At 43.8% G+C, this 26,935-nt stretch overlaps 1 protein-coding gene across 1 annotated transcript in view; it reads left to right on the plus strand.

Moving 5' to 3' along the window:
- The first annotated feature begins 9,864 nt into the window (after nucleotides 1-9,864).
- The window catches only part of LOC124630607, a 56,606-nt gene continuing 39,535 nt past the window's right edge, over nucleotides 9,865-26,935 (plus strand). Inside the window, exons 1-16 of the mRNA XM_047164570.1 lie at nucleotides 9,865-10,057; nucleotides 10,120-10,283; nucleotides 10,570-10,745; nucleotides 11,628-12,105; nucleotides 12,139-12,303; nucleotides 12,472-12,570; nucleotides 12,717-13,279; nucleotides 13,591-13,825; nucleotides 14,299-14,587; nucleotides 15,287-15,633; nucleotides 16,122-16,373; nucleotides 16,446-16,715; nucleotides 16,790-16,928; nucleotides 17,267-17,396; nucleotides 25,857-26,019; nucleotides 26,191-26,258. Coding sequence (XP_047020526.1) covers nucleotides 9,994-10,057; nucleotides 10,120-10,283; nucleotides 10,570-10,745; nucleotides 11,628-12,105; nucleotides 12,139-12,303; nucleotides 12,472-12,570; nucleotides 12,717-13,279; nucleotides 13,591-13,825; nucleotides 14,299-14,587; nucleotides 15,287-15,633; nucleotides 16,122-16,373; nucleotides 16,446-16,715; nucleotides 16,790-16,928; nucleotides 17,267-17,396; nucleotides 25,857-26,019; nucleotides 26,191-26,258 — 3,602 coding nt within the window. The 5' untranslated portion in view covers nucleotides 9,865-9,993. The remainder of the gene's footprint in view (nucleotides 10,058-10,119; nucleotides 10,284-10,569; nucleotides 10,746-11,627; nucleotides 12,106-12,138; nucleotides 12,304-12,471; nucleotides 12,571-12,716; nucleotides 13,280-13,590; nucleotides 13,826-14,298; nucleotides 14,588-15,286; nucleotides 15,634-16,121; nucleotides 16,374-16,445; nucleotides 16,716-16,789; nucleotides 16,929-17,266; nucleotides 17,397-25,856; nucleotides 26,020-26,190; nucleotides 26,259-26,935) is intronic.

Raw genomic sequence — 26,935 nt, forward strand, 5'->3', positions numbered from 1 at the left:
CATCAAAAGTAAAAACCAAAGTAATGCCATAAAGTAAAAGTAACGGTCAAATTCATTTTTTCAAGGCTAAAGTACCTAACAGCAAAACTAATAGTTAAAATCGAATTTTACCGTTATTTTTACTTTATGACATTACTTTGGCTTTTACTTTTGATGAAGAAACTCGCTGTAAGTAATTGATATAGTTCACTGACTTTGATCGATTGTTAAAGCGACGTTAAACATACCTTATCAAATATTTTGAAAGTCGACGCCGTAAGTAGGTAAGTAGGTAGGTACCTAAGTACCACACTTATGGCATAGGCCCTATGCCATAGGGTAAGACATCTTTATACTAAAGTAGGTACTACAGTCGCGGAAATATTACTATCTGTTCAGATTAGTGATTGTGGCAGCGACTACCCATCAGCCGGTCACCGTCAGTACTTGACGCGCTGACGATACATTACATAACAATGTACCACAGTGACTCGCACACTACTGCAGGCGCAAACTTCGCGTCATACCTACTGCCTGAACCTATTTCACATTCACAGGCTTTACGCACGGGGGCCTCCAAATTTTATGACGAGCTCTGATTTACGTACGCAATAAACTTTTTAATGGACAGTACTAAAATTTTAAGTATCATTATAATTAATTTGTTAAGCCATTAGCATCATAATTGTATTTAAAGTAGTACGTTTAAGTGACCATGTAATATTAAAATAATATTATTTTGACTATTACTACGCTGCGTAGTAACCGCTACGCTAGCCGTAGTCTACCGTAGCGGCCCGTAGCAGCACGTAGCATAATTGATTAGTTTCTAGCGCAATTGAATGTATGGCATCGAAGGAGCGTCGTGCTCGTATGTAGGGTCCATCGCTCACCGGTGACGCGGCTGAAGCCCGAGCGCGCAGTGGCGGAGGGCGGGGCGCGCGGCGTGTGATCTCGCCGCGCCACGCCCCCGGCCTCCCTCACGCACACAGGCGCGGGGAGCAGCTTCCCAGAACAATGGTCGCGCACGGATCATTATTAGTTCGGATAAGTGATTTAGCGGTGAAAGCGCAACATTAGCGCGTAGTGCGCGACATTCGCCGCAGCGATAATGTTCCGCACGCTGCTCCCATGTCGCCGTCATCACTCATCCACACCATACTACACATTTATTTTGATATATTTTGTAAGTGACTATATGTATAGGTAACTAACAACAAATGACAATGAAAAAAAGGTTAGTAGTAAAAGTTAAACATTAACCGTCTTACCACAAAAACTTTTAAACGTCAGTTTATGCCTTGTCTAAAAAAACGTCAAATTATGACATTGACATATGGTTCATTTTGCAGCCAAAATTTTATTAGACAAGTGTAAAACAGGGTTTAAAGTTTTTGTAGTAAGGCCATAACCGTCTTACCACAAAAACTTTTAAACGTCAGTTTATGCCTTGTCTAAAAAAATGTCAAATTCTGACGTTGACATATGGTTCATTTTGCAGCCAAAATTTTATTAGACAAGCGTAAAACAGGGTTTAAAGTTTTTGTAGTAAGGCCCTAAGTATGTCACAAAACTGCAGATAGAAATCTGCAACTTAAGTATCCTATACACTGCCTATGTTACCTTTATAAATTAGTTAATTAATTACTTACCTAAGTAGTTAAAATTAATGTTTTTGTCTGTTTGCTGACAAAAAGTAAGTGGTACTATGAGTGTGTATACCGACACATGCATACTTTGCTTAACTCTGTGTAGGGCAGGTGTGTTACTGACACTCATTGTGACATGCGATGTGTCGCAAAAACACTGTCGACGTGTGAACACCACACACAATAATACTTGACACAAGTTAAGTATGCATTTTTAGTTGTAGGTATCTACCGAAACTCTATAGGTATCTTATCAATACCTAATTATAAGTATAGGCACGTGAGTATCAGTAGTTGCAGCATTTAATGTGAATTAAAGGATAATTACTTACTGAATGAGGTGGTTGAAACTTTCATGAGTATGAGGCACTAATGATGTTAGAAAATGGTTCTACTGATTTAAGAAGGTATCTGGTACAGCCTTTTTTTATCGTCCCACTGCTGGGCACAGGCCTCCTCTCACAAGGAGAAGGATTGAGCATTAATATTAATTATAAGTAGGTATATCATTTTAAATTATTTTTCTCTTCTATCATTTTCCTTGAAATATCGGTAAAGTTCATGAGATTGTTTCATCGAAGGAACAATCAGAATAAAATATAACTTACTTGGAAACGATGCATGCCTCCTCACCTAAGCTCGTGGTAGGCGAGTATCAATGAAGTGCTTATTGTGTGGAGCAGATAAGTAGGTATAAGTAATGCGCCGCTTATCCGCGTAATCAGGCGTGAAACGAGCGACTGAGCACTAACTCGGTAAAAACGAGCTGAATGCTAGGTGTTGTGCTAGCATGAATATGAAGCGCCCGGGGGATGCTAATGAGGGATCGATGCCGCGCTGACACACACCACCTGCCACGCAGCGCGCACACACGCCAGAAGGCTCACGCTCACACACATGCGCCAATCTATAAAACTAAGGTTTTGAAGTATGCTCTGGACCTAGTTAGGCAGATGCTGCAGCATTATTAACTACCTTCTGTTTCGGGTGATTTGAGAGAGCTTGCTGGTGAGTCTTTTAGTGTTTGTTTAATTCAAAACAGCTCAAAAGACGCGTTGCATTTCACCCTGAAGCATGTTAATTCGTTCGTTAATCGCGTTACAATTGGACAGGACTTACATATAGTATGTACCTTCCACAGTGTCAGGAATAGTTATTCTGAAAACGACATTATACATGGGTATGTAGGTATTTAAATTATAGTATTTAAATTCTGTGGGTTGAATAGGACAAAAGGGCTTCAAAAGAAACATGGGTTTTACACAGGTCAGCTACTCACTTCTGCTTCCGAGTTCCACATTTTGTACTGACTGAGTTCACGAGCTTTCCTATAAGACCTCGGGCGCGGTGCACCGAGTGTGACCGAGTGGAGCTTCGGCGTCGTGCGCGCGACGTCGCCTCGCACTCGACGTAATGAAGTGGTTACTGAATGTGTTCACACTTATCGCCTCGCGCTGCTATCCATTACAAGAAACTTTCATGTGTGACGTCACGTTTTTGCCCCGATCTCATCGGAAATTCGATGGTCACAATAACATGCATCATTCTCTGTAGAAAAAAGTACTTAGCACTAAGTAGATACATTCAATTAGTGGTGTTCATAGAATTGGATTACCTTTCTTCTGCTGGCTTATAATACCTACTGTAATGTATATTATATGGACGATTTAGCCTAGAGTACCCACCTCTTCTTCTTTCTCCTGCCCTGTTCCCAAATATTACTTGGGGTCGGCGCAATATGTCATTTTCTTCCATTTTCCCCTGTCACTCGTCATACTGACACTCACTCCCTTCCTATTTATATCATCTTTCAGGCAATCCATCCATCTTTTCTTAGGTCTTCCTCTTCCTCTCCATCCATCTACATTCATACTTAGCACACACTTTGTTGCATGCGTATCATCCCTCCTCATTACGTGTCCATACCACGACAATCTTCTACTTCTCATTTTTTCTGTAACTGGCGCTACTTTCAGACTTCCTCTAATGTAATCATTCCTCACTTTATCCATTCTTGTAGAGTACCCACCTATACGCACACAACAAACTTGAGTCGGCCGATAGTTGGTTTGAGCTCATAAATCAGTATGAAGATGAATGAAAGGACACACGTAACAACGATCAGGTATTTGTCCGGTAACAGAATGATTAAACAGTTGGCCGACTGTTTAGCCTGCAGTGATTGAACTCGCTGTTATAGTGCGGATGGAGGTCTTCATGTTGTGATGGCAGAGTCCTCAGGCAGAGTCCTCAGGGTGTCAGGTGCTGCCTTACTGACGATACATATGCAGGTTCCACTTTTACAAATATTGAGTCTTTCTTGGTTTGTTGTATGACAGCTGAAGATAAGAGAAACAGAGACTTCTTCCTGTCCTGTTCACTAATTTATTTAAGTCGGTGCAATATGTTTTCCGCCTCTATTCCTTCCAACCTTCTATTCCTCTCTGTCGCTTATGCTAGACTCCCTTCTTATTAAAGCCAATCTCTTAGACAATCCATCTCTTTTCTTCGGTCTTCTATTCCTCTCCATCCATCTACATTCACACTTAGGTAACACATTTTTGAAGTTAGTTGTTTCATTACTCCTCATTACATGTGCACACCATGACAACCTCTTGCCTGTCATCTTTTTCTAACTTTCAGACTACCTCTAATGTAATAATTCCTCACTTTATCTTACACACATCCATCTGGTGAAGGATCTGAAATACTTAATATCTCTTTATTTACCACTAGCCGTTTTCCCGCGGTTTCTCCCGCGTCGTAGATAAAATATAGCCTAAGTATGTTACTCGCAGATAATATAGCTTTCTAATGGTGAAAGAATATTTAAAATTGGTCCAGTAGTTTTTGAGTTTATCCATTACAACCAAACAAACAAACAAAGTTTTCCTCTTTATAATATTAGTATAGAAGTATAGATAACTGGGTTTAGGGGGTCAAATTGGCAGTGGCTCCTCGTAAAACACAGGTACCTACCCAGCTGCATCCAGTTAGGCTGGAAGCTGACACCAACATGGTGGGAAAATGCGAGGCAGATGATCATTACTTGACCAATATCATTATGCAGGACTTTTGTAGATACCTACAATTATACATATAAAGTTATTTAAAAAAAAAATCAAATAGGCCTATAAAGCTCTTTAGAAACGTCAAACTAGTTGCACAGTTCTAAAGAGTTGGTCTCATGGAGAAGAACCGGCAAGAAACAAAATTGACACTTTTCAAAAGAAAATAAAATTATTTACAATAGTTTTCTATCTCTCTGATATATAATGTATTGATCTTTTATGGTGTAGGTAATGTCCGGAAATTGATTACCTATATTATTGAAAATCAGCAATTTGTTACAGGTGACGTATCGGCGCAAGAAGCGCACACTGGCATTCGCAACAAATGTCTGTCTCATGCGCTCATCTTTATTTAAAGACCTCACACTACGAGTAGGTACCTCTTCCTGCCTTATCTTGGCTTCACAGAAAAACTATTACTGAGTAGCAACATACAAGGATTCAAGTCAGTTTGCATTACTCAGTTGAGGAACTAATATTGTTTTTATAAGGCTGCCTACATAACATGATGAATTTAGTTTCCCGGAGCTGTGAGCAGTACCTAGTGCGGGTCGGCACAGGAGCTACAATGTTGCAGCGCGCACGGCACCTCGCGGAGAGGTGACACTGTACGTGAGCTAACGGCATGGTTTCGTACGAGTGTTCGCATCGAGCCCTCGCCGGCCTTCTGTGAACCGACTGGCACACCTCGCTACAGACAACATTTTATTTTCATTGTAGATAAGTAACTCTCTACCTATTGTATACTGAAGACTTTCTACCATAGCATTTTCCTAATTAGATCTTAAATAACTTTTTAACTAATTAATTATTTTACTGGCATAGTTTAATTATTTATTACCTAGGACATGAATAGCCACTGAATATTTCAAGATAATTAGTTAACATACCAAATTGTTTTAGTTAATTTATGTAACAAATGTGCTTATTGTGGCCGTTGATTTCAGATATGGCGCAGTCAAACCTTTGGCTTTATATTCACACCGGCTATGAAAAACACGCATTAAAATACCAGGGATATCTTTATTGAGCATAAAGAATACCAGAACGTTCTCTTGGCCTCGTTCGGTGATCATTTCACCATTGTTTATGACCGTAAAATTTGACACGCAGTTCACATAATTTATAGAATTTGTCAGCAGTAAAACCGTGGCAGTACATCGGTAGGCGTCGGCTCACAGATAGTCGCGCTTATCACGTTACCAGCGCAGATAGCGCGGCTCGGGTAGCGACGCGACGCTCGGACGTGCGGCGACGAGTTTGATTGATGGCACATCGCCGCATTATCTACAGACATTAGACCTCGCCGGGAATGCCGCCGAGTTATGGATGCAATAAAAATGACACACAAACGTACCGAGTAGGTATGTGCGGACACAGTCGCGGCTCGTCGATGTCGCCGCCCGCCGCCGGCCCGAGCCTTTGCCCATATCTACCTATTTGATATTTTGTTCGCTCTACTTGGGTACATTCTTAAGTCAAGTGCCTTTTGAAGACATTTGACCTTGATTGACACGATTTGTTTCTGTAACGTTGGCCATCATGTTTCTTTCCTCCTGCGGAAGTAGCCCGCTTTGAATAGATAGGTATAGGTAGGTACAAGGTTTGGATTTGCATCTGTGCAATATTTCAGGAGGTTGACATAAAATACGTAAATAATCGATTGGAATTAGTAACAGTAGACGGAAAATAGTTAATATAAATTATATAGTTTAAAGTGGGATTCGATCGCATTTTGTGTCTTAATTTCAACTCTAACCATACGTAGGCCTAATTTTACAAACAAGATACCTATGTAGGTAAGTAGTAGTAGGTAGTAAGTAGTAAGATACCTAGGTATCTACTGAACATGATGAGTAGATCGGCTACGGTAGGTACTGACTGGGGTACCTACTTGTGTATGCAAGATGTAGGATATTTGTAGTAGACACAACAAGCAAGTTAATAAACCTGTAGAAAGGTTTTTCAAGCGATTTGGTAAGTAATTACTTGCTGAAGTACGAGTAGCGTGCGAGCCTCACGTCAGGGAGAATAGCTACGGGGAGTGTGCTTGTCAATAATATACGTCAGTACGAGCTGAATGCCTTTCATGCGCTGTCATAACATAAACTAATACATATAAGAATTAGGTCGGTTCGTAATCCGACCCGACAATGACAAAAATGCTTACCTAATGCTAATTATGTATTTAAATAATGGCTTGCACTGCTTGTAAGTAGGGACATATTTTCTGCAGCTGCTGAATAGCAGCTGAACTATCAGAAGAAATCTGAAGCAATATGGTTGCTGAAAGTTTGTTAGGTGTGTACCACGTGTCCAGTGAATGGAGCGGGCTGGTGGCTGAGATAACAATACAAATGTATAGTCGAGTGGAATGCCTGTACAACATGTTCCGCAGAGTGGCTGCGTGCACTGGAGTGGCGGCTGTTCATTAGGCGAGTGCAGCCGCGGGCCGGGCCACTGCGGCCCACTAATTGTGTGCGAGTTGTCGGGCCCCGGCCCACCCACCGCGCCCGCACTAGATTCCACGCCCGCCGCGTTTTTTACACCCTAATTAAGCTAATTTATCGGGACAATAAGAGAAATTATTGGTAGCGGAGCGGCGGTTACTGGCCGCTTTATGAGAGGTATTAAATTGTTGAATTTAAGAGCGCTACCGAGCTACACCGCACCGCTGCGCGGTCCCGAGCCCTTACTTTGATGCCCCAATAAATATACAAAAGATCCCATCAGATAACCAGTGAATGGAGCCGCCGTCGATTCTGCCGCTCTTAATGAAAGCCACGCCGAGGAATGTCGTGGACAAAGCCTTAAAATGCTAATAACATGAGCACGACACAGCCCCCCTCCCATCCCTCACCGCGGCCGCCCGCCACATCTAGAATGTGTTCTGATAACGAAGGTGGCAATCTCGCAGGTGGACAGATTAAATGAGTATTTTATGGCAGATTAAGTAAACATTTTTTCTCGATGGGTGTTTTATAGCTCGCCGGCGTGTGGCCGTACGATCCTTGCTGGTTTTAACAATAATAGGTACCCTACCTACCTCGTTGAGATAAGTATATCACCTATTATTTTTAATTGGAATCCATTGAATTTCAATTAATAAGATAACTGTGAATTTTCTACACATGTCGGTTGATAAAAGGAATACCTAACTCCCTACTTACTGGCTGGTTTTAAATTATTGTTTTAAATGATTGTGTTTTATAACTCGTAATCTGTCAGGTAAGTTTTATGAAATAAGTATTTAGGTACGTACTTAGATACCTGGGTAATATAATACTTATACCTATTTATTGATTATTTTTAAGTTTCTGTTTATTATGTTTATAGGAGGTTTCGGGGTACCCAACGGTAGGTATTAAGTAGGTACCTAAGTGTATGTCCTAACTAAGCATTGCTCACACAGTTTGTGATACCTTTTACTCGTAGGTAAGTACCTAGTACTTAATACCGAAGAAGGTACCTATTGTGTGATGTTTTACTAAAACGGAATGACCTACCTACTTGTAGGCTTAAACCTGGACCCTAGCAGCAGCCAGTGGGTAGCAGACCGGGGAACTCCTGCTACCTGCATTGCACGAGCTGCTGCTGAGATGGATCGCCAGTAGATGGAGGCGACCAGCCCCTCTCTAAAAGGAAGAAGACGGCACAAAAGCGGAGGTTTTTAGTGGGTGCAAGCCCCACATAACCTCACTGTCTCCCCGGGCGGTGTGTGTATACGTCAGGCATTTTCCTCAGCTGAAACAAAAAAAAAAGGCTTAAACCTGGACGATATAAAGTTTTATTCCGAGTTGCACAGGAAAGTGGGTAGCAGTAGCTTAGCTGTCAGCGATACGGATCTCTTCTTATCCATAAAAGTAAACCGTCATTAATATTTATGAGGAAAAAACTAACCATTCCAGACCCTATTAACTAATTAATTTTCTACCCATGAATAAATGAGACAAGAATTGACAAGATGAATGACTGATATGGTGTCTTTTGCTTAACACTTAGGTTGCCTACAGCATTGTAGACCACAAAAACCGTTAACCACAAGAACGTATAATTATCTACCTAGATAGATACCTATCTTAGTTTAATTAGTATCTACCTAACTACCTTTATGGATGGAGGTTGGCTACTTACCAAACCAATGCCCGCTTAGAATGCTCTTCCAAACTGCCTTACTGATTAAACTTGACTAAATCTATACCTACCTAAGTTGTTGAGCAGACGTAAGTAGGTACCTACCTTCTTAGATCGAGGTAAGTCCTATGTAGGTAGGTACAGGTAACTTGTACAAGTTGAATTTTGTTTTTGTTGTTTATCATTTATAGGGTACGCGATCCTTGTGCCTATAGAGAAGCAGTCTACCTATTATTATCATCTAAATTTTCTTCAACCCCATTGGCAACCAGGAAAATAGGCGTTGGTCCCCAAACGGTTGAAGTGATATCTTTTGTATATTACTTAATAATTTAATATGTTGTCCATCAAATATAAAAGCATCTATCATTCGAGATAGGGGGCTGAGACTAGGTAGTTGAGAACGCGATTAAATCTACTTATTCTTGGACCCGTGCAACTAGCTCGTCTTTTCTGAACCCGTAAGTAGGTACCTACCTATTAGATCTATGTGTGAAATTTACCTGCCTGATTTATGCTACCTGTTCTACACTAAGTATATTTTGTACTACTTAGTACTTCATACCTATAAAAAAGCTGGGTAGATAGATATCGTACCTATGTAATTCCCAGGTAAACTAACAAAACAACTGGTGGACTAAGTACCTATTATCTAATACGAAAAAACTAGATAAGTCTCTGAAACTAGATTATTGAATTAACTTTTAAGAGAATTTCCCTGCTTTACATTCCATTCAAAGTTTATTAATAGAAAAAGCAGAGAATTTAGTGGATGTGCAATGTTTGCAGAACGATAGCCGTTTTTATGTACTATTTGCCTACTTACGCCATCTGTTGCTACTCGGTAGAAGTCAGCTTACATCTTTATTGCCCAAAATAAGGTAATCAAGAAATATATATAAATATAATAGACAGAGTGTGTTTTATGTAGTGAATAGTTTTCTATAGATATCTAGTAAGAAATTAGAATCAAATTGTAAAATACCGCAGGAAGAATGAAACGCAATGTTTTTTCTATGGCAGCTGTCAAACTGTGATGTTTTTAAAATGTCAATGTCAGTAAAAATCATAGAAGTCGCATCGTCCGGCTGTTGTTTGGTGTTAGCGCTAACGCCGCAATATAATAATAAACAGCGGTGACTGGAAGATGAGCTATCCTCATGCCGATGGCTAGCCTCAACGTAGCGGAGTGGTCGGCGGAGCAGGTGGCGGACTGGCTGACAGGTGCGTGCGGCGCGGCGGCGGAGCGCGAGCGGGCGAGTGACTCACGCTGTGTGCTTGTGCAGGGCTGGGCCCCACCGTGGCGCGCTACGTGCCGGCGCTGCGCGAGCGCGGGCTGGACGGCGCCAAGCTGCTGACGCTGCGCTGCGACGACCTCGAGTACCTCGGCATGCACGTCATCGGCCACCAGGAGCTGCTGCTGGAGGCCGTCGAGCATCTGCGGAACTTTGTGAGTCGTCTCCGCACCACATACGTGTATCGCTAGTAGACTAGTGTGCAGTGAGGTAATGACTCACTGGCCAGCAGCCGTGCCTCGGTTATCTCCACTGTGTTATCTGTTGTGAGCGTCGCTACTCAACTATCATATATGCTTATGTCTCTGTTTAATTATAGTAGCGCTGTAGCAGTAATTTGTATATGATTAATGATTCAAATGGTGTTACTTGTAGATAGTAAATGACTTATTAATGGTACAGTAACTGTGTGCGTAATGTCACTGATGTGGATATGTTTAGCAATATGAGGTGTCGCGAGAGTGCGTGCAGCAGCTAGCACTACGAGTGTCAGTGGTGGCCACCACCCTGGCACGTGCTCTACGACACCACACGGACGCGCGGCTTGAGACACAGACACTGGCTGATGTAGCTCGCACCGTGCACGCTGTTAAACCACTTGTGTGCTGGCTCGACAGGTAATGTGCTACAGATACACTTTTATTGACCATGATAACTATTCATACGTATTATAAATGCCATACTTTGTAGGGATCTATGGATGCATGTGTGCAAGGTTGTTAATTTTTAATAAAATTTTGTTAATGACAAAGTATCTTACCATGATGTCTACATTGATATATTCAAATAATAGTCCATGCGGGATTCAACAAAAAAAAAAACAATTATAACTTGAACTTATATAATGTTACCATGACTTGCAGCATTACATGCCAAATATTTGAAAAAAAAAAATGTGTGTTGTTTACATTATCCTAAAATAAAGAGCAGATATTAACTTTGAATTCACAGGTCTCGGATTGCAATCTGTCTAAATTATAAGCAGTCTTTATTTGGCAGATATCATTAATTGTCAGATAACTTTTTTTGGCAATAAATTATTTATTTATTATTTATTAACTAATTGACATTTATCAGTAACCAGTGAAGCCAGGTCTCAATCCATGAAATATTACAAATGGAGTAGAGATTATTGCTGTAGTATTTTGAAAAGAACATCAAAATTCATTTAATATGATATTTTACTGGCCTCTTTTTTTACAAGTCACTTGATGATATGATAAGATAAGAAATAGTATGGGCAGAGAATTCCAAGGAATGTTATGCTTTGTTGTCCGATAAGGGATGTCAGTTCTGCAATCAGATAAAATTATATAGTCTCCCTTATTCAGGAATGTAAATGGAAAACATGTTATAAAACAAAAGATCCTGACAAACAACAAACTGAGAACTCCTTTTTGGGAAGTTAGAAATATGTTTTTATATTAGTGTAATAGTTAACAAGTTTACTGCTGGAAACTTGTAAAGTGTTATGAAGGTGTAGTGTCGTGTGCGTGCAGATGGCCGGGCGGCGGCGCGGGCGGCGCGTGGCTGGCGGCGCGCAAGACGGCGCTGCTGCAGCACGCGCTGGAGGCCGCCGCCTGCGCGCAGCGCGAGCGCTTCGCCGACCAGCCCGCCCGCGCCGTGGCCGCCGCCGCCGCCGGCACCGCCGCCGCCGCCGACTACATCATCCAGGACGTGGCCGACCCCATGGTGCTGCAGCCCGCCTCGCTCGACACCGTCACGCTGCGCCAGGCCGACAAGCCGCTCGGCTTCGACGTGGTGCCGTCCTTCTGCGGCCACCACCAGCTCGCCGACATCCGCTTCGGCTCGCCCGCGCACGCGTCGGGCGCCGTGCACATCGGCGACGAGATCGTGCAGGTGGGCGCGCAGTGCGTCATCGGCTGGAGCGGCGCCGCCGTGCTGCGCGCGTGCGGCGCGGCGGGCGCCGAGCTGCTGCTGCGGCTGCGGCGCCGCGCCGCCCGCGCGCCGCCCGCGCTGCCCGAGCCGCGCCGCCGCCGCCTGCTGGCGCGGCCGCCGCCGCCGCCGCCCTACAGCGACGACAGCGAGCCCGACGAGCCGGCGCCGCACCCCGCGCGCCTGTACCCGCCCAAGCCGCGCGCGCTGGTGCAGCGCCGCCACACGCTCGCCGGCGACGCCGAGCTCTACAAGCGGCCCAGCCACACCATCGAGCAGGTGCTCACCATCGATACAGCGACCGATACTTGTGCACATAAATTCGACTTAACCCGAGATAAACTCGCCTAACTTAATGACGACTCACAAACTCACGTGATTTTCGGAGCCATTAAAGATATGGTTTATTTGAATTATACACACTATCAATGTATGTAATAATTTCAGTTCTGGCAAGAGCTGAAGCAGCAGCGCTGGGGTGCTGAGGGCGGCAGTGCCAGCATGACTCCGGCGCCTGACGACACCGCGCTCTACGCGAGGGACAAGGTATCAAACACACAACCAAGATAAAAATTTGATTGTCATAAGACTCACAGAAAAATACATAGTTTGTGCCTTATTGTATCTGGCCAGGTATATCGGATATATGATATGTCTGCGAAATTACGTTATTGTTACGTATTTTATTGCAGGCTGTGTCATGTAGCACAGGCCTCGAGCTGTCGCCCCGGCCGCGTACGTGCCTCGGCGTCGTGACCGACCGTCCCCCCGCTCGGCCCCTGCCGGCGCCCGGCCCCGCTGGCCCCGCGTCCCCGGGGCCCGCGCCTGACCCGCCGGGCCCCGACGAGCCGTCCGCCCCCGACCGCAGCCGCGGCAAGATGGACAAGAGCCATTCTACACCCGCGTATGACTTCGACGCCAGTGTGGACGAACCGGGCCCTCTAGCTGCGCAAGCCATCCCCGAGTCCCCCACCACCCCCACTGACAGCCCGCTAGCGATACACTCGGCGTACAAAGCCGATAGGATTCTAGATTTCAAAAAATCCAGTTGTCAAATCGGCGAGGCCATACTGCAACGCGGGCGGCGCAGCAACGCGGACGAGCGAGCCGCCGACGCCGACAGCGGCGCCGACAGCGACGCGCTGGCGCCCGACCCCGACCAGCACTCGCGCCCGCTGCACGCGCTCAACACCGCGCTGCTGCAGCGCCGCCGCTCCGCCGAGCCCGCGCCCGCCGCCCCGCCTGCACCGCACAGGTAACGTCGCCTGCTGCCGCGCTGCATACACTGCGCTCTTCAACCTCGTGATAATCATTTGCGGTTAGACCGTCTTTTACATCAAAATGAAATGAAGTGATCAAGAAGAATAAATAAAATGAAAAAGAAAGTTATAAGAATATATTTTTAATTTAATTCACAAGGTAATAATAATAACTGCACTGATTATGGAAGACATTTTTTCTCAAATGTTACTTTTTCTGTACTTAACATAAAAAAAAGAATATAGTGTCGAATATTTCTGAAGATGGACTAATGAGTTTATTGTATTGATTTGCACCTGTGCACAGATCGGGTCGGCGGGCACCGTCTCCCCCCCCGCGGCCCGCGCCGCCGCCGCGCCCGACCGCGCTGTCGCCGGGCCCGCAGCACCCGGGGGCGGCGCCGCAGTACCCGGGCACGGCGCCGCAGCACCCGGGGGCAGCGCCGCAGTACCCGGCGCTGCGCGCGGTGCTGCGGGCGGTGCCGCGCGAGGAGCCGCCCGCGTCGCCGCTCAAGCCGCGCCACCCGGTCGACCCCACGCATGTAAACTTCACCACCATATTAAAAGAAATGCTTCAAATTATTGCGCCTCTTTAAAGTTCCTAATAGTCACTGAAAACGACGTAGTGACCTAGCTTTTATCTCGAATGTTACATATTAATTATTACTATTACCTTAAAACCAGGCATTTTTTTTTAAAGCGACTACACCTATTTCTGTGATATTATATTATTGTGTGGCGTCTATTGTGTCAATAAGATTAGCTATAGCCTTCCTCGATAAATTGGCTATTTAATGCTAAAAGATTTTTTCAAGATGGACCGATAGTTTCTAAGAATAGTGCGTGTAAGAAAACAAATTCTTTAGCTTTATAGTATTTTTAAAGTTTTATTAGGGGTATTTTTTTCTGTTCGATCGTAGGTGACATAAATGAAATCGAATAATATTTGCACGGGTTGGGCGGAGTATTTACATGATGTACTTTCTTTTCTTTATTATTTATTTACCTTGTTTAGATATCGATGCCTCTGCGGCACATCACGAAGCACGACATTCGCGTGCTCCCGACGAGCGAGCGGCGCGAGCTGCCCGCGCTCAACAGCCCCAGCGCGTCGCCCCCGCCCCGCGCCCCCGCCCCCGCCCCCGCTCCCGCGCCGGCCCCCGGCGACATCGTGGTGGGGGCGCAGGCGGCGGCGGAGGCGGGCTGGGCGCGGGGCGCGGCGCTGTCGCCGGGCAGCGCGGTGCGCGGCATCTTCCCCTCCTCCAAGTCGCGCAGCCTCAAGAAGAAGAGCTCCATCCTGGCCAGTGAGTAGCGAGCCCCAGCTAACGTGTCCACGCCCTCTAATATATTGACTCAGCTAACAAATTATGATAATTGTACTTTTTTGTGTATTAATAATAATTAAATAATTTTATATTTACCTGAAAAAAAAAACATCTTTATAAATAACGAAAAAAATAACGTTTTCTAGATCAAGTACAGTTGGTACATTTAGAAGTGATAAACTGATCGGTAATATTAAAGTCTTATATTATCTGTTCACTTACACTCAATTACACAAAATCATCATCCTCCGAGTCTTTTTCCTAACTTTACTGGGGTCGGCTTCCAGCTTCAATTATTACAAAATAATAATGATAAAAATGATCCATCTGCTCGAGAAGGGCTGGAAATAATGCCCAATCGAAACAACAAAATGTAACTATTACTCGATTACTATATTACACGTTTGTATGTATTTTGCTGCGCATTGATGTCAGCATAAAATGAATACTACTATAATGTATAGCTTTGTTTGTACAACAGTAATTTGTTTATTCTGGATCCTATCCGGGAAACTGAGTAAAATGCTTGCTGCTAATGTATGTGGGATGTGAATGAGCTTAATTTGGTGCAAGTACAATTTGGCTTAGTAAATGATGGAATAGTGCGGTATGCGGACATTGTTATATGCTTTTTGTTACCAAGGAATAGTTGTTGATGTAACATACCCCGTGCGGCAGAGCGGCGGCTGGTGCCGGCGGCGGCGCTGGCGGCGCGCGGCGCGGGCGGCGCGGTGTGGCAGCGCGTGCGGGCGCGCGCCTCGCCCCGCTGGGCGCGGCGGCACCTGCTGCTGGCGCACAGCGTGCTGTACGCCTACCGCGCGCCCGACTGCAGCAAGGCGGACTGCATGATCTACCTGGCGGGCTGCACGGTGGCGGCGGCGCCGGAGGTCAAGTCCCGCGCGCACGCCTTCAAGGTGTACCACACGGGCACCGCCTTCTACTTCGCCTGCGACTCCCGCGACGCGCAGCTCGCCTGGATCCAGCTCATCCACCGCGCCACGCTGCTGCCCGAGCTCGCCGCCGACGTCAGTACACACCCGACCGTTCTAACTATAAATTTCATTATTTACGTTTCTACATAATATCTTAATTAAGTCTTACATTTTAACTAATCGTAAATAAAATTACAGTGCCTGTATAACCTTGAATCTGTACCACAGGCGTTACGATCGCTTTCAATTACGGTTATGCTACGATTCATCCTCGACAATGTTTTTCCATTACCACCCCAAGAATTGGTGCAGTATTGAATAATAGATTGACATAGAGCCTTAATAACTGAATAATTAGTTTTAGACCTGCAATATAACGTAACTTCTTAAAGACAAACATCAGCTTGCAAATTCTAGATGTTAAAGCAAAGCATTACTTATATTCTAAAATGATTATCTCTACTTTTTTTCCTATCCCATTTTAAACCTCTTTTCTTAACTTTGCTCAATTTATTATTAAAATATAATTAGGCTAGTCCCTACTCTAGTATCTTACTCTAATATTGTACGTTTGGTTTTAGATGGACGTATCGAAGCAGTTCTCGGAGACGGACTACTCGGAGACGGAGTCGGACACAGAGAGCCCGCGGGAGCGGGAGCGGGACAAGGACAAGGACAAGGACAAGTCCAAGTTCGGCTCGCTCAAGAAGCTCACGCACCGCATGCAGCGCAGCGACTCCGGCGACCTGCCGCCGCATGCCGCCACCAGCCTCGACCGCAAGTACCTGCGCTTCTTCTACCGCAGCAAGCCCAAGGACGACGCCAAGCCCAAGGTTGCTACTCTCACCGAACACTTCCCCTCACGCAACCAAACAGTTCTACAGACTTCTTCATTGATATTGCAGAATAAGCAAGTGGGAGTTCCCGTGCCCACCGAGCACTACCGCAGCTACCGCCGCGTGGCCGCCTCCCCCGCGCCGGCCCCCGGTCCCGCCCCCGCCAGCCCCCCGGGCTCCCCGCCGGCGCCGCGGCCGGGGGAGGAGGGCTCGGGGCGGGGGCGGCGCCTGCCCAAGCCCATCAACTACATCCACGCCTCCAACCCCAACCTGCTCGACTTCGACAAGAGCGACTTCGTCACTAAACCCGCGCTGCACGTGCCCAAGCCTAAACCCAAGGTTAGTGTTTTGCTGCTGTTTATATAAACATGCTAATAGTAGACGTGTGCAGGCTAATGGTGGTTGTGGTGCAGACGGAGACGCTGGTGGGGCTGGTGACGCTGGAGCAGTTCATGCTGCGCAAGCAGGCGGAGGAGCGGCGCCAGCTGTACAGCAACCGCGTGCTGCTGGGCGTCGAGCACCAGGCGCTGCTGCACCGCCTCGACAACATCGGTACGAACACACGCTACACTAAATACACAAGGAATATAGACAGTTTATGTACAACGGCGAGCTTAACCCAGAGTTGGGATTTCTTACAGCCAATCTTAAAGCGATAGAGATCAGAAAGAGGTAGGGAGAACCAAAAGATTTACTACTTTAACTGTCTAGATTTTCATGCCGTCAAGATATTATTTAGCACAGTTATATAATCTTATATTCTGTTACATTTTTGTAAGTGTATTTTGTGACTGACATTATTTAGTGTTGATTTAAAGAGTACAAGGATTCTAAGAGTGAACAAATAGAGTGACAATATGATGTACATGTTACGTCCTCGTGTGTTGCAGTGCCGGACGTGATATACGGCGAGCTGTGCGGCAGCGCGGGTGGCGGCTCGGCTGGCGGCGGCTCGGGCGGCGGCTCGGCCGGCGGCTCGGCCGGCGGCGGCAAGCCCGTGTCCGTGCGCGGCAGGGACGGGTCAGACATGCACTTATCTCTGTTCGGGGATGTGCTTTGTTTGTTGATGTTGAATGAGATGAGAAACTCGCGATTATCGTTAACTTTGTTTATTTACGAAAATCGTTACAAAAATGTTAGTTGAATGCACGCCCGTGTACGATGACGACCGAAAATGCACTAAAAGCTAAAAATTGTGGGCCGAGGCTCACGTGTTTGCGTAAAGGTGTTCGGTTACTCCGAACATATTCCCGACCAGCAAAGATGAGGGAGGCTGGGGTGTGCATCCATTACAAAAAAAGTATAAAGTATAAACAAAAATACAAAAAATATTATTATACAATGTTAAACAAAAATAGAAAAATATTATTCCGAATCGTTATTAAAAACTAATTTACGGAACACGGGTCTGGGTTTGCTAAACTCTTTCATCTCGTGTTCTTCTTGAGCTTGCGATTGGTGTTTGTTGATCCTAGAAGTCCTGGGCATTGGTTGAGCTTCGTTGATCGTCTCTTCCGGGGTTGTATTCCAGCTTCTACATAATTTTCGATATAGGAAAACAGCGCATAAGATAACCACTATCCCCAATACGATGTAGATAACCGCATAGTGATGTATGTCGTGGTTAGACATTGAAGTGATACTTTCATATTTCTGTTCTTCTTTCAACTGTTTTAACTTCAAGTCTATCTCTCTAAGCAAGTTGTTGTGCACTGTTTCTGTTTCATTTGATTGGTTGTCCAAATTGTCCTCGTATCCTTGATCAATAGTCAGATTGATTATGTGGTTAATCGGTGCCAGGACTGCTGTTTGAGTATCATATTTGACCTTAAATTGACTCTCATAGTGTTTGTGTCCATGCATTGTAAAAGAGTTTGTTGTCATTACGCAATCGCTATCAAGAGTAATGACATTAGCGCGCATAAGTATGTGCGGCGTAATCCGATCTCCGCATATGATTCGCACTTGACACTGCTCGCAACATACATATAAATATGTGTTTATTTTTGTTAATGAAATGAACTGGCTTTTGCACGCGTCACTGCTTGTTTTGCATACATTATTTCTCTCCAGTATGCAAAGATCTTCATCTGACTTCATCTTGTATATCGGTGTGTTTGAGTCACACATGTATGTTGAGCTTCCTCTGGTTATACATTTCTGTAATATTTCTGTAGTTATAGGTGAATAATTGTCTTTCTGTAAGTTAATGGCAACGTAATCTGAAACTGGAGTGATTGCGAGAGTCATGTTTTTTCTGTACAACTTCGGTACTGCAATGAGGTGATAGAGATCATAAGTTTCTCTGTTGATTAATGGTATTTTTATCTCGAATATAAAATACTTGTCTGTAACTCTGGCTCTTATCTTCATAAGTTCGTATATTTGTTTCAAATCTGTGTGAATGTTTTCAATCGGTAGAGTAACGTCGCCTGTTAATAAGCCAGAAATAACATTCAATTGATGTTGTAGTTGTTTTGGTGTTAATAAATGCAGATTTACTCTTCCCTGGTAAACATCAGAAATAGTGTCCAACATCATGTTTTGAATGTTTTTCAGATTTTGAAGCATACTGTTCGCTGCAATTGCTGTTAGAATAAACTCTTGCTGTTTTGTTATTTCGTTTACTTCCGCTTGGATAGTGTTCAAAGCTTTATCAAGGCTGTTCAGGTGTTTGTTTATGACTTTATGTTGCATGGCAACCATTTTCTCCATCCTTTTAATTAAGTTGTATTCAGATTCTACTACCGATGTTTGATTACTCCACAAATTCTTCAAATGTGCTTCGTTTCGTTTTATAAGTTCAATGTCTTGGGCGTACTGTTCTGCGAAGCGTTCATCTAATACGCCGAACAGTCCATTGGCGAGATATCCAATGCCGTTGATAAGCCCGCGACGCCGTCTGGAGTGCTCTATGAAATGTTGTGTCAGCAACAGCTGGTTATAATACTGCAACTCCGTGTACTCGTGACTTTGTTGTGGTACAATCATGTTACATTTGTTGGTATTGTTCATGCGATTGCAGGATTGTTCCAGATAGCTTGAATATTTTTTGAAGGCAGTTATTCCTTCCCAGTACGGTGACATATCGTAGTAGGCTACCAACGTCCACTGGTGTCGTATGAGTTGCATTTTGGCAATGGGATCAAAGTAGATTGCTTGATTTTCGTTCAGTTGGGTGATGTTACTTGTTCCGTAGGCATTTGAAATAAGAGTCATAAAGAATGTTAGTGCCATCACAACGGAGTACAATGTAGCGGAAATGCAGTGCCTCTTGTTTCCTTTCTTTCCTGTTTGTTTAGTTTGTTTGTTATCAGTTTTCGTTTCAGGTTCATCTTGCGCGGGTCGAATAGGTAATAAACACAATTTGACTATTGGCCGCTTGATGATCCCATGTTGAGTTTTCAGTGAAACAACACGTACATATCCGTCGCGCCCAGGGTGCAGTTCGACTACTCGAGCCATCGCCCACTTCCCGGCTGGTAAGTTTTCATCTTGAATAATGACCAAATTCCCTACTTGAATGTTATCCTGAGGTTTTAACCATTTGTTTCGTGCGTTAAGTTGTGACAAATATTCCGACTTCCACCTCTTCCATATTTGTTGAAATAGTTGATTAGTCAAATACCATCTTGTTCTTCCATCTTCAGGTGTTTCTATGATTGTTACTCCTGCCCTGCCTGTGAGAAAGTGGGCTGGTGACAGGTAATCAAGATCATCAATGTTTTCTGTTAGGGCGCACAAGGGTCTTGAATTTAAACAGGCTTCAATTTGTGTTAGTATTGTGTAGTATTCTTCAAATGTTAATTTTTGTGACCCAATCACTCTTCTCAGGTGGTGTTTTAAGCTGCGAACCGCGCGTTCCCATAAACCTCCGGCACTGGGCCACGACGGGGCATTAAAATGCCATTCAATGTTCATATCAGCAAGTATACCCATGAAGTTGTTATCAAATGTTTGTTGCACTTGTTCGTGTTCTTGTTGTAAAATACGATCAGCGCCCACAAAGTTGGTTCCACAGTCGCTATACATATAGCGTGGGGCTCCGCGTCGGGCCGTCATTCTTCTTAGGGCCGCCAAAAAAGCTGTACTTGTTAGATCTGTTACAAGTTCCAGGTGTATGGCCTTTGTGACCATACAAATAAAAAGTGCAATGTAACCTTTCATCGACCTTGCGTTCCTTGTTTTGTTGCTCTTGATTTCAACGAAACCGGTGTAGTCCACTCCGGTGTGGTAAAAGGGCGGGGCTGGCTCCGTACGTGCAGTGGGTAAATCACCCATTATCTGTTGATGTTGCTGTGGGTTGTTTTTGCGACAAATCACGCAGTTTCTCAGACGTTTTTTCACAGCGTTGTTCCCTCCAGGTATCCAATACTGCTGCCTCAGATTGGCCAGAGTAAGGCGAGGACCTCCATGAAAGGTAAGTTTGTGAGCTTCGTCCACTAAAAGCTCAGCCAGACGACTATCACGTGGTATGATCTTTGGATGCTTCATCTCCATGTTCAATGTTGAGTTTTCAAGTCTGCCTCCAATGCGTAAGACACCAGATGAGTCAATGAATGGATTTAAATTTAATATTTTACTTTTTGTACTTAGTCTTTGCTTATTGCGTAAACATTCAATTTCCGATCTAAATTCCATTTGTTGCACGTTTTTAATTATAAGTAATTTTGCTGCAGTAAGTTCATGTAATGTGAGATATGATGGCATGTCTGTTCGCTTAGGTGCAAATGCACGTAACAACCATGCAATTATTCTGTTTACTTTATTGAATGAGCTGTGTTTATGCAATAATGTTTCAATAATGTTTTCTTCTTGTTCTTTAACAGTACATGATTTATTTAACCTTACTTCTTCTTCTGTTGTGTAGGTTGGGGTCTCTTGTTCTTGATTTTCGAATGTTGTGAGCCATGAGGGCCCGTGCCACCATAAAATGTTGTCTCTTAATTGTTGTGCGTATAAACCCCGACTCGCTACATCGGCTGGGTTTTCGCCCGACTTTACATAACGCCAGCATGTGCTCGGTATTGTTTCAACTATTTGTTGCACTCGGTTGGCGACGAATGTTTTCCATCGAGTTGGTTCGCCCTGTATCCATCCAAGCACGACCATTGAGTCCGTCCAACCATATATTTGTGTTTTATGTTCCGAAAGTGCATCCTGTGTTTTCTTCATAAGTTTTGCTAATAAATGTGCTCCACTCAACTCTAATCTGGGTAATGTTACTGCTTTTTTGTGAGGTACCAGTTTTGTTTTTGCGGCCAATAGCACTGGCTCTGTTTCGTCGTTGACTCGTGCGTATAAGACACAAGCAAAGGCTACAAGAGACGCATCGCAGAAGCCATGTAGTTCTATGATATCTTCCTTGCGACTGCGTATCCATCTTGGTACCTCATATTGATTAATTGCGCCGAGCTCGCTTTTAATCTTGATCCACTCCTTCTGAATTTCAATTGGCACTTCATCGTCCCATTTCATGTTTTTCTTCCAAACCCTTTGAAACAACAGTTTAAGTTTGGTTGATAAAGGTGCCATCCAACCTAGCGGATCGAAGACCTTTGAGATCTCCGATAACAGTGTTCGTTTTGTTATTCTGGTGTTGTCTTTAGGTTTGTTTGTGTTGTACTGAAATGTTAATTTATCTTCTGTTGAGTTCCAACATAAGCCCAATGTTTTCGAAATGTTTTCTGTTTTAAATGTAAATACTTCATTGTTTGATTTGTTTCCGTCCTTCTTAATGTTATCCAGTAGCTTTTTCTCATTCGACGACCACTTCCTTAAGTTAAAACCACCTAGTTTCATTAGTGCGTTCAAATCCGAGATTAACTGTTTGCCATCTTCAATTGTGTTTGTCCCATGTACAAGGTCATCCATATAAAATGCTGATTCGACAACTTTTGAGGCTTCTGGGTATGTTTCACGTTCATCGGCTGCTAGTTTTCTTAAAGTCATTATTGCCAGAAATGGAGCGGCGCGGGTTCCATATGTGACAGTTGTTAAGCAAAATGTTTGAATAGGATGTTCTAGAGACTCTCTCCAAAATATTTTCTGATACTTTTGATCTCTTTCATCTACTGCTATAAAACGAAACATCTTCTCAATATCACTCGTAAAAGCATATTTATACTGTCTCCATTTTAAAAGAAGTGTTTGTAGATCAATTTGTAAATTAGGGCCGGTATGCATGAGATCATTCAAACTGTACCCTGTATTTGTTTTATGAGAACCATTAAATACCACCCTGTATTGTGTTGTTAAAGAATCGACACGCTCAACTCCATGATGCGGCAAATAATACTCAGGTGTCTGGTTACTAATTGTTGTCGGTATCATATGTTCCATTGTTTTATATTCATTCATGAAGTTCTTATAGTCCTGAGCCAATTTTGGTTGCCTTTTAAATTTGTTTTCCAAGGTTCGAAATTGTGCCAGTGCAGTTTGTTTAGAAGACCCAAGTTTACTTGTTATGTCTTCCTTTAACGGTAACCTGACGACATAGCGTCCATCTTCTTTTCGTGTTGTAGTTTCGTTGTAAAATGTTATGCATTGTTGATCTTGTACTGATAAAGGAGACTGCTCACTGATCTCTTCTATTTCCCAAAATTTTTGTATCTGTTCAATGTTATGCACTATGTTGCACTGGTATGTTTTGGCGGTTCCACATAGCAACCAACCAAGTTTTGTTTGTTGTACGACGGGCTGAGTTGATTCGTCCCCTTTTATCATGCCACTTAAAAGAATTAAAGAATAAACATCTGCTCCAAGCAAAATGTCAATGGGTCGACTAATGTAGAAATCGGGATCCGCAAGGGATATGTTTTCAATAATGTTCCAGTTTGGCTTTTTGAATGTTTTGTTGGGTAAGTTTCCAATCAAGCTGTTCATAATAATGACGTCAGTTCGAAACTCGTAGTCACTGTAGATCGAGCGGCAATGAATGTTTAGTAACCCTTTTCCACTATTTTCCTTTTCTCCAACGCCAATAACCGTTCCTTTGCAATGTTGTCTTTTCAGATTTAACTGTTGCGCCGCCCTTTCTGTTATTAAGGAAACTTGCGATCCTTGGTCTATTAACGCTCTCATATCATGATAAGTTCCATCAGTACCCTTAACCTTCAGCATAGCGGTTGACAACAAAACCTCGGCTGATAAGTCATTTTCATTACTTTGACGCACGTGAGGGTTTTGAATTTCATTTTGTTTTGCTACATTTGTAGTCGATGTGTTGTACCCAATATTGCAGGCATCGTGAATAATGGTATTATGTTTCTTCGAGCATTTTCTACATGTTTGAGGTGATTTACATGGATTGCCATTATGACTAAATAAACAATTCATGCAGACTTTTAATTCCTTCACTGTTTTTAATTTCTGTTCACTGGACATTTCCAAGAATCTTTTGCAGTTATAAAGTCCGTGGCCGTTGTTGCATAATGGGCATTTTATTGTAGTTATGTTGCATGTTGATTTCGTAATAACTTGTTTGTCTGCGCTTCCCTTGTTGTAATTAAAATAATTGTTTGTTCGATGGTAAGGTAATTTTCCATATGATGTTGATGGATTTTGTTGAGAATATTGATTGCCAAATTTCTGTGGCAAGGTTTCGCTCTTGCGACGAGATGACTCTAGTGCAGTAAACTTTTTTTCCAAAAAGTCTAAAAAATCTTTGAGAACCGGTAACTCACGGCGATCTTTCAACGAGTCTATGTACTCGGAATGGGAGTCAACATCTAACTTTTGATCCAAAAGATGTACAAGTAAAGGGTCCCAGGTGGATATGTCCACACCCAGGTTTGTTATTGCATTAAGGCACTCTTGAGTGACGTCATGCATCTTCTTGATTGGCGCTAATGCTTGATGTTTTAAAACTGGTAAATCTAGTAACATGTTGATGTGAGATGTAAATATAAGCTTTTTGTTGTTGTAACGGCGGTTAAGGATATCCCAGCAAACTGTGTAGTTGTCCGAACTAATCGGCAAGTGTTGGATGAGACGCTCAGCTTCTCCTCGAATCTTACTCTTCAGAAACTGCATTTTTTGCGCCTTAGATAGTGAAGGATTGTTGTGGATAGCTTCCGAAAATAAATCCTTAAAGGACACCCATTGGTTGTAACTGCCGTTGAATGTTGGTACTTCTAAGTTAGGTGTTGTTTTGTCTCTATGTTTTTCCGACCACATTTTAGAGTTAATAGACTTCTTCAAACGGAGGTATTGCTTTTCGTATTTATCGTACAGTAGTTCCAACTCTTCTTTACCTTCGGCTTCCAATTCACTTTCAATCTCCCAGTGAAGACAGTCTATGATTTTCCAGCGTGATTCCAATGTTTTGATCGCATCTTCAAGTTCCCAATGTTCTAATAAAATACCTACGTCGATGTTCGATATGGTACGCTGGAAGGCTCTGTAATTAGCTGTTTGTTTTCGCAGTTTTTCGGTTAGCTTATTGTTAGTGTTGTTGGTTTCGGACTTCTCTTCTGTACTCTTGGTTACAGTCTCCGCATGTTCTTCCTGTTGCTTTATAATTTTTGTTAGATCAACACTCTCTATAGTTTTGTTAGATGTTGTTACGTTTTCTCCAGCATCCTGTTTTATGTACTGTTCTATGAAGTTTAATGCTTCCAGATAGTAGTTTCTTGTTTCGATAAAGTAACCTCCTGTGAAGTAGTCACTAGAACGATCTTTACACTCCTTCAAAACATCATCATTCTCCTTATACTCTTGAAACATAAGTTTTAATTCTGTTGCTTTCTTCTTAGCCACTAGCTTCCTGCGTTCCATGTTCTCCTTCTTGAAGTTAGTGAAAATCCTCTCGATTAATGTTGTAAGCTCAGCTTGTCTTGTTAGAAGATCTTCCATTGTTATTGTTTGTTATTAAGTTGTTGTTAATGTTAAAATGTTAGCGCACACACCCTATACTGTTATTGCTGATTCCCTCTGTGCCCTGGTACTCGCTGTTGTGATACAAGCACCTCTCAAACCGACTGGTGAGACCCGCTTCTGGGAGGCCAGTCGATTTGATAGCACAAAACACTGGTAGACACCAAAACACAGCAACACTCGAAGGACCAATGTTCGGGGATGTGCTTTGTTTGTTGATGTTGAATGAGATGAGAAACTCGCGATTATCGTTAACTTTGTTTATTTACGAAAATCGTTACAAAAATGTTAGTTGAATGCACGCCCGTGTACGATGACGACCGAAAATGCACTAAAAGCTAAAAATTGTGGGCCGAGGCTCACGTGTTTGCGTAAAGGTGTTCGGTTACTCCGAACAATCTCTATCATACTTATTATAAGATTTATGCTCAGTATCACCAGTAACTAATAAAGTCTTTGACAGCCTATCCTAGAACTTATCTATGTAACAGACTAACTATATATTTTTTCCTCTACTTAGTTCTATTTTCGACATCGCCTCTTGATAAGTACATGTGTTGAAGTATGCAGTATGAACATAATGTGTATGATATTGTGCGACAGGTACGAGAAGATAGTGTACCGGGACGAGATGGGCGGCACCCCCGCGTGTGGGGCGGGGGCAACGTCGGGTGGGGCGGGCGGGGCGAGTGGGGCGGGTGGGGCGCGCGCGGGGCGGGGCGGCGCGGGGGAGCGGTGGCGGGACTCGCTGCGCAGGAACGATAAGGTATGCACATTTATTTGTTTATTATTTATCTAATATGTTCATGGATGTTTTTGTGTATGTTGTATATGTTAATTTATTACAATATAATTAAGTACTGATAATAAATATTACTATATTGATGTAGATCATAAAGTAATGATGATGAATATTAGTGGTATTGTCCCCCCGCAGGTGCACTCTGCCCGCGCGGACGCGGAGGTGAAGCCGCATCACGCGCACTCCGCGCATACACGCGACAGGTATGACTAATAATATTCTATTTATTTTTTCATCTTCATTTTCGTCTCGGTTTTGTTACAAAGTTTTAAATAGCTAAATAAGGCTGCAAATTACTAGTAAAACATTGAAATCAAATAGCAGAACTTTTCGAACGTTAGATCTATATGAGACGGCCTTCAAAAACTGGGAAGAGGAAAGTGGAAGAAATAGGTTTGTTAATGTATCATACAGCTAAAGTAAACATTTAAGTTGCGTATCGACTTCGCGCTCCTCGAGGTGGAACATAAGCGCGTCGCAGCCGAATGCCGTGAGGACATCATGTCGGGCCGCGCGCCGGTGTGCCGCCGCCGCGCCGCGCGGCTGCGCGTGCTCCGCCGCGCCGCGCGGCTGCGCGTGCTCCGCCGCGCCGCGCGGCTGCGCGTGCTCCGCGCGCGCCGCCCGTGCTCAGTTGTGATACTTGTAATGTTCGGCGCGCGAGTTGCGGCGCACCCGCGACGTCGATAACCAACTTTAGACATGCTTCTGTCTGTGTGTCACTTTCTGTCGCCGGCTATTGCAAACATGTGGTATAGTGTGCGTATTCCGCGTGCAGCGGCAGCAGCGGCGCCAGCAGCCGGCGCGGCGGGCACTACCCGCACCTGCAGTGCCCGCCCACCTTCCAGCCCGAGACCTACTCGCTCGCGCGCCTGCCGCCGCG

This window comes from Helicoverpa zea, chromosome 5 (genome assembly GCF_022581195.2).
Source record: "Helicoverpa zea isolate HzStark_Cry1AcR chromosome 5, ilHelZeax1.1, whole genome shotgun sequence".
Classification (NCBI taxonomy): Eukaryota; Metazoa; Arthropoda; class Insecta; order Lepidoptera; family Noctuidae; genus Helicoverpa; species Helicoverpa zea.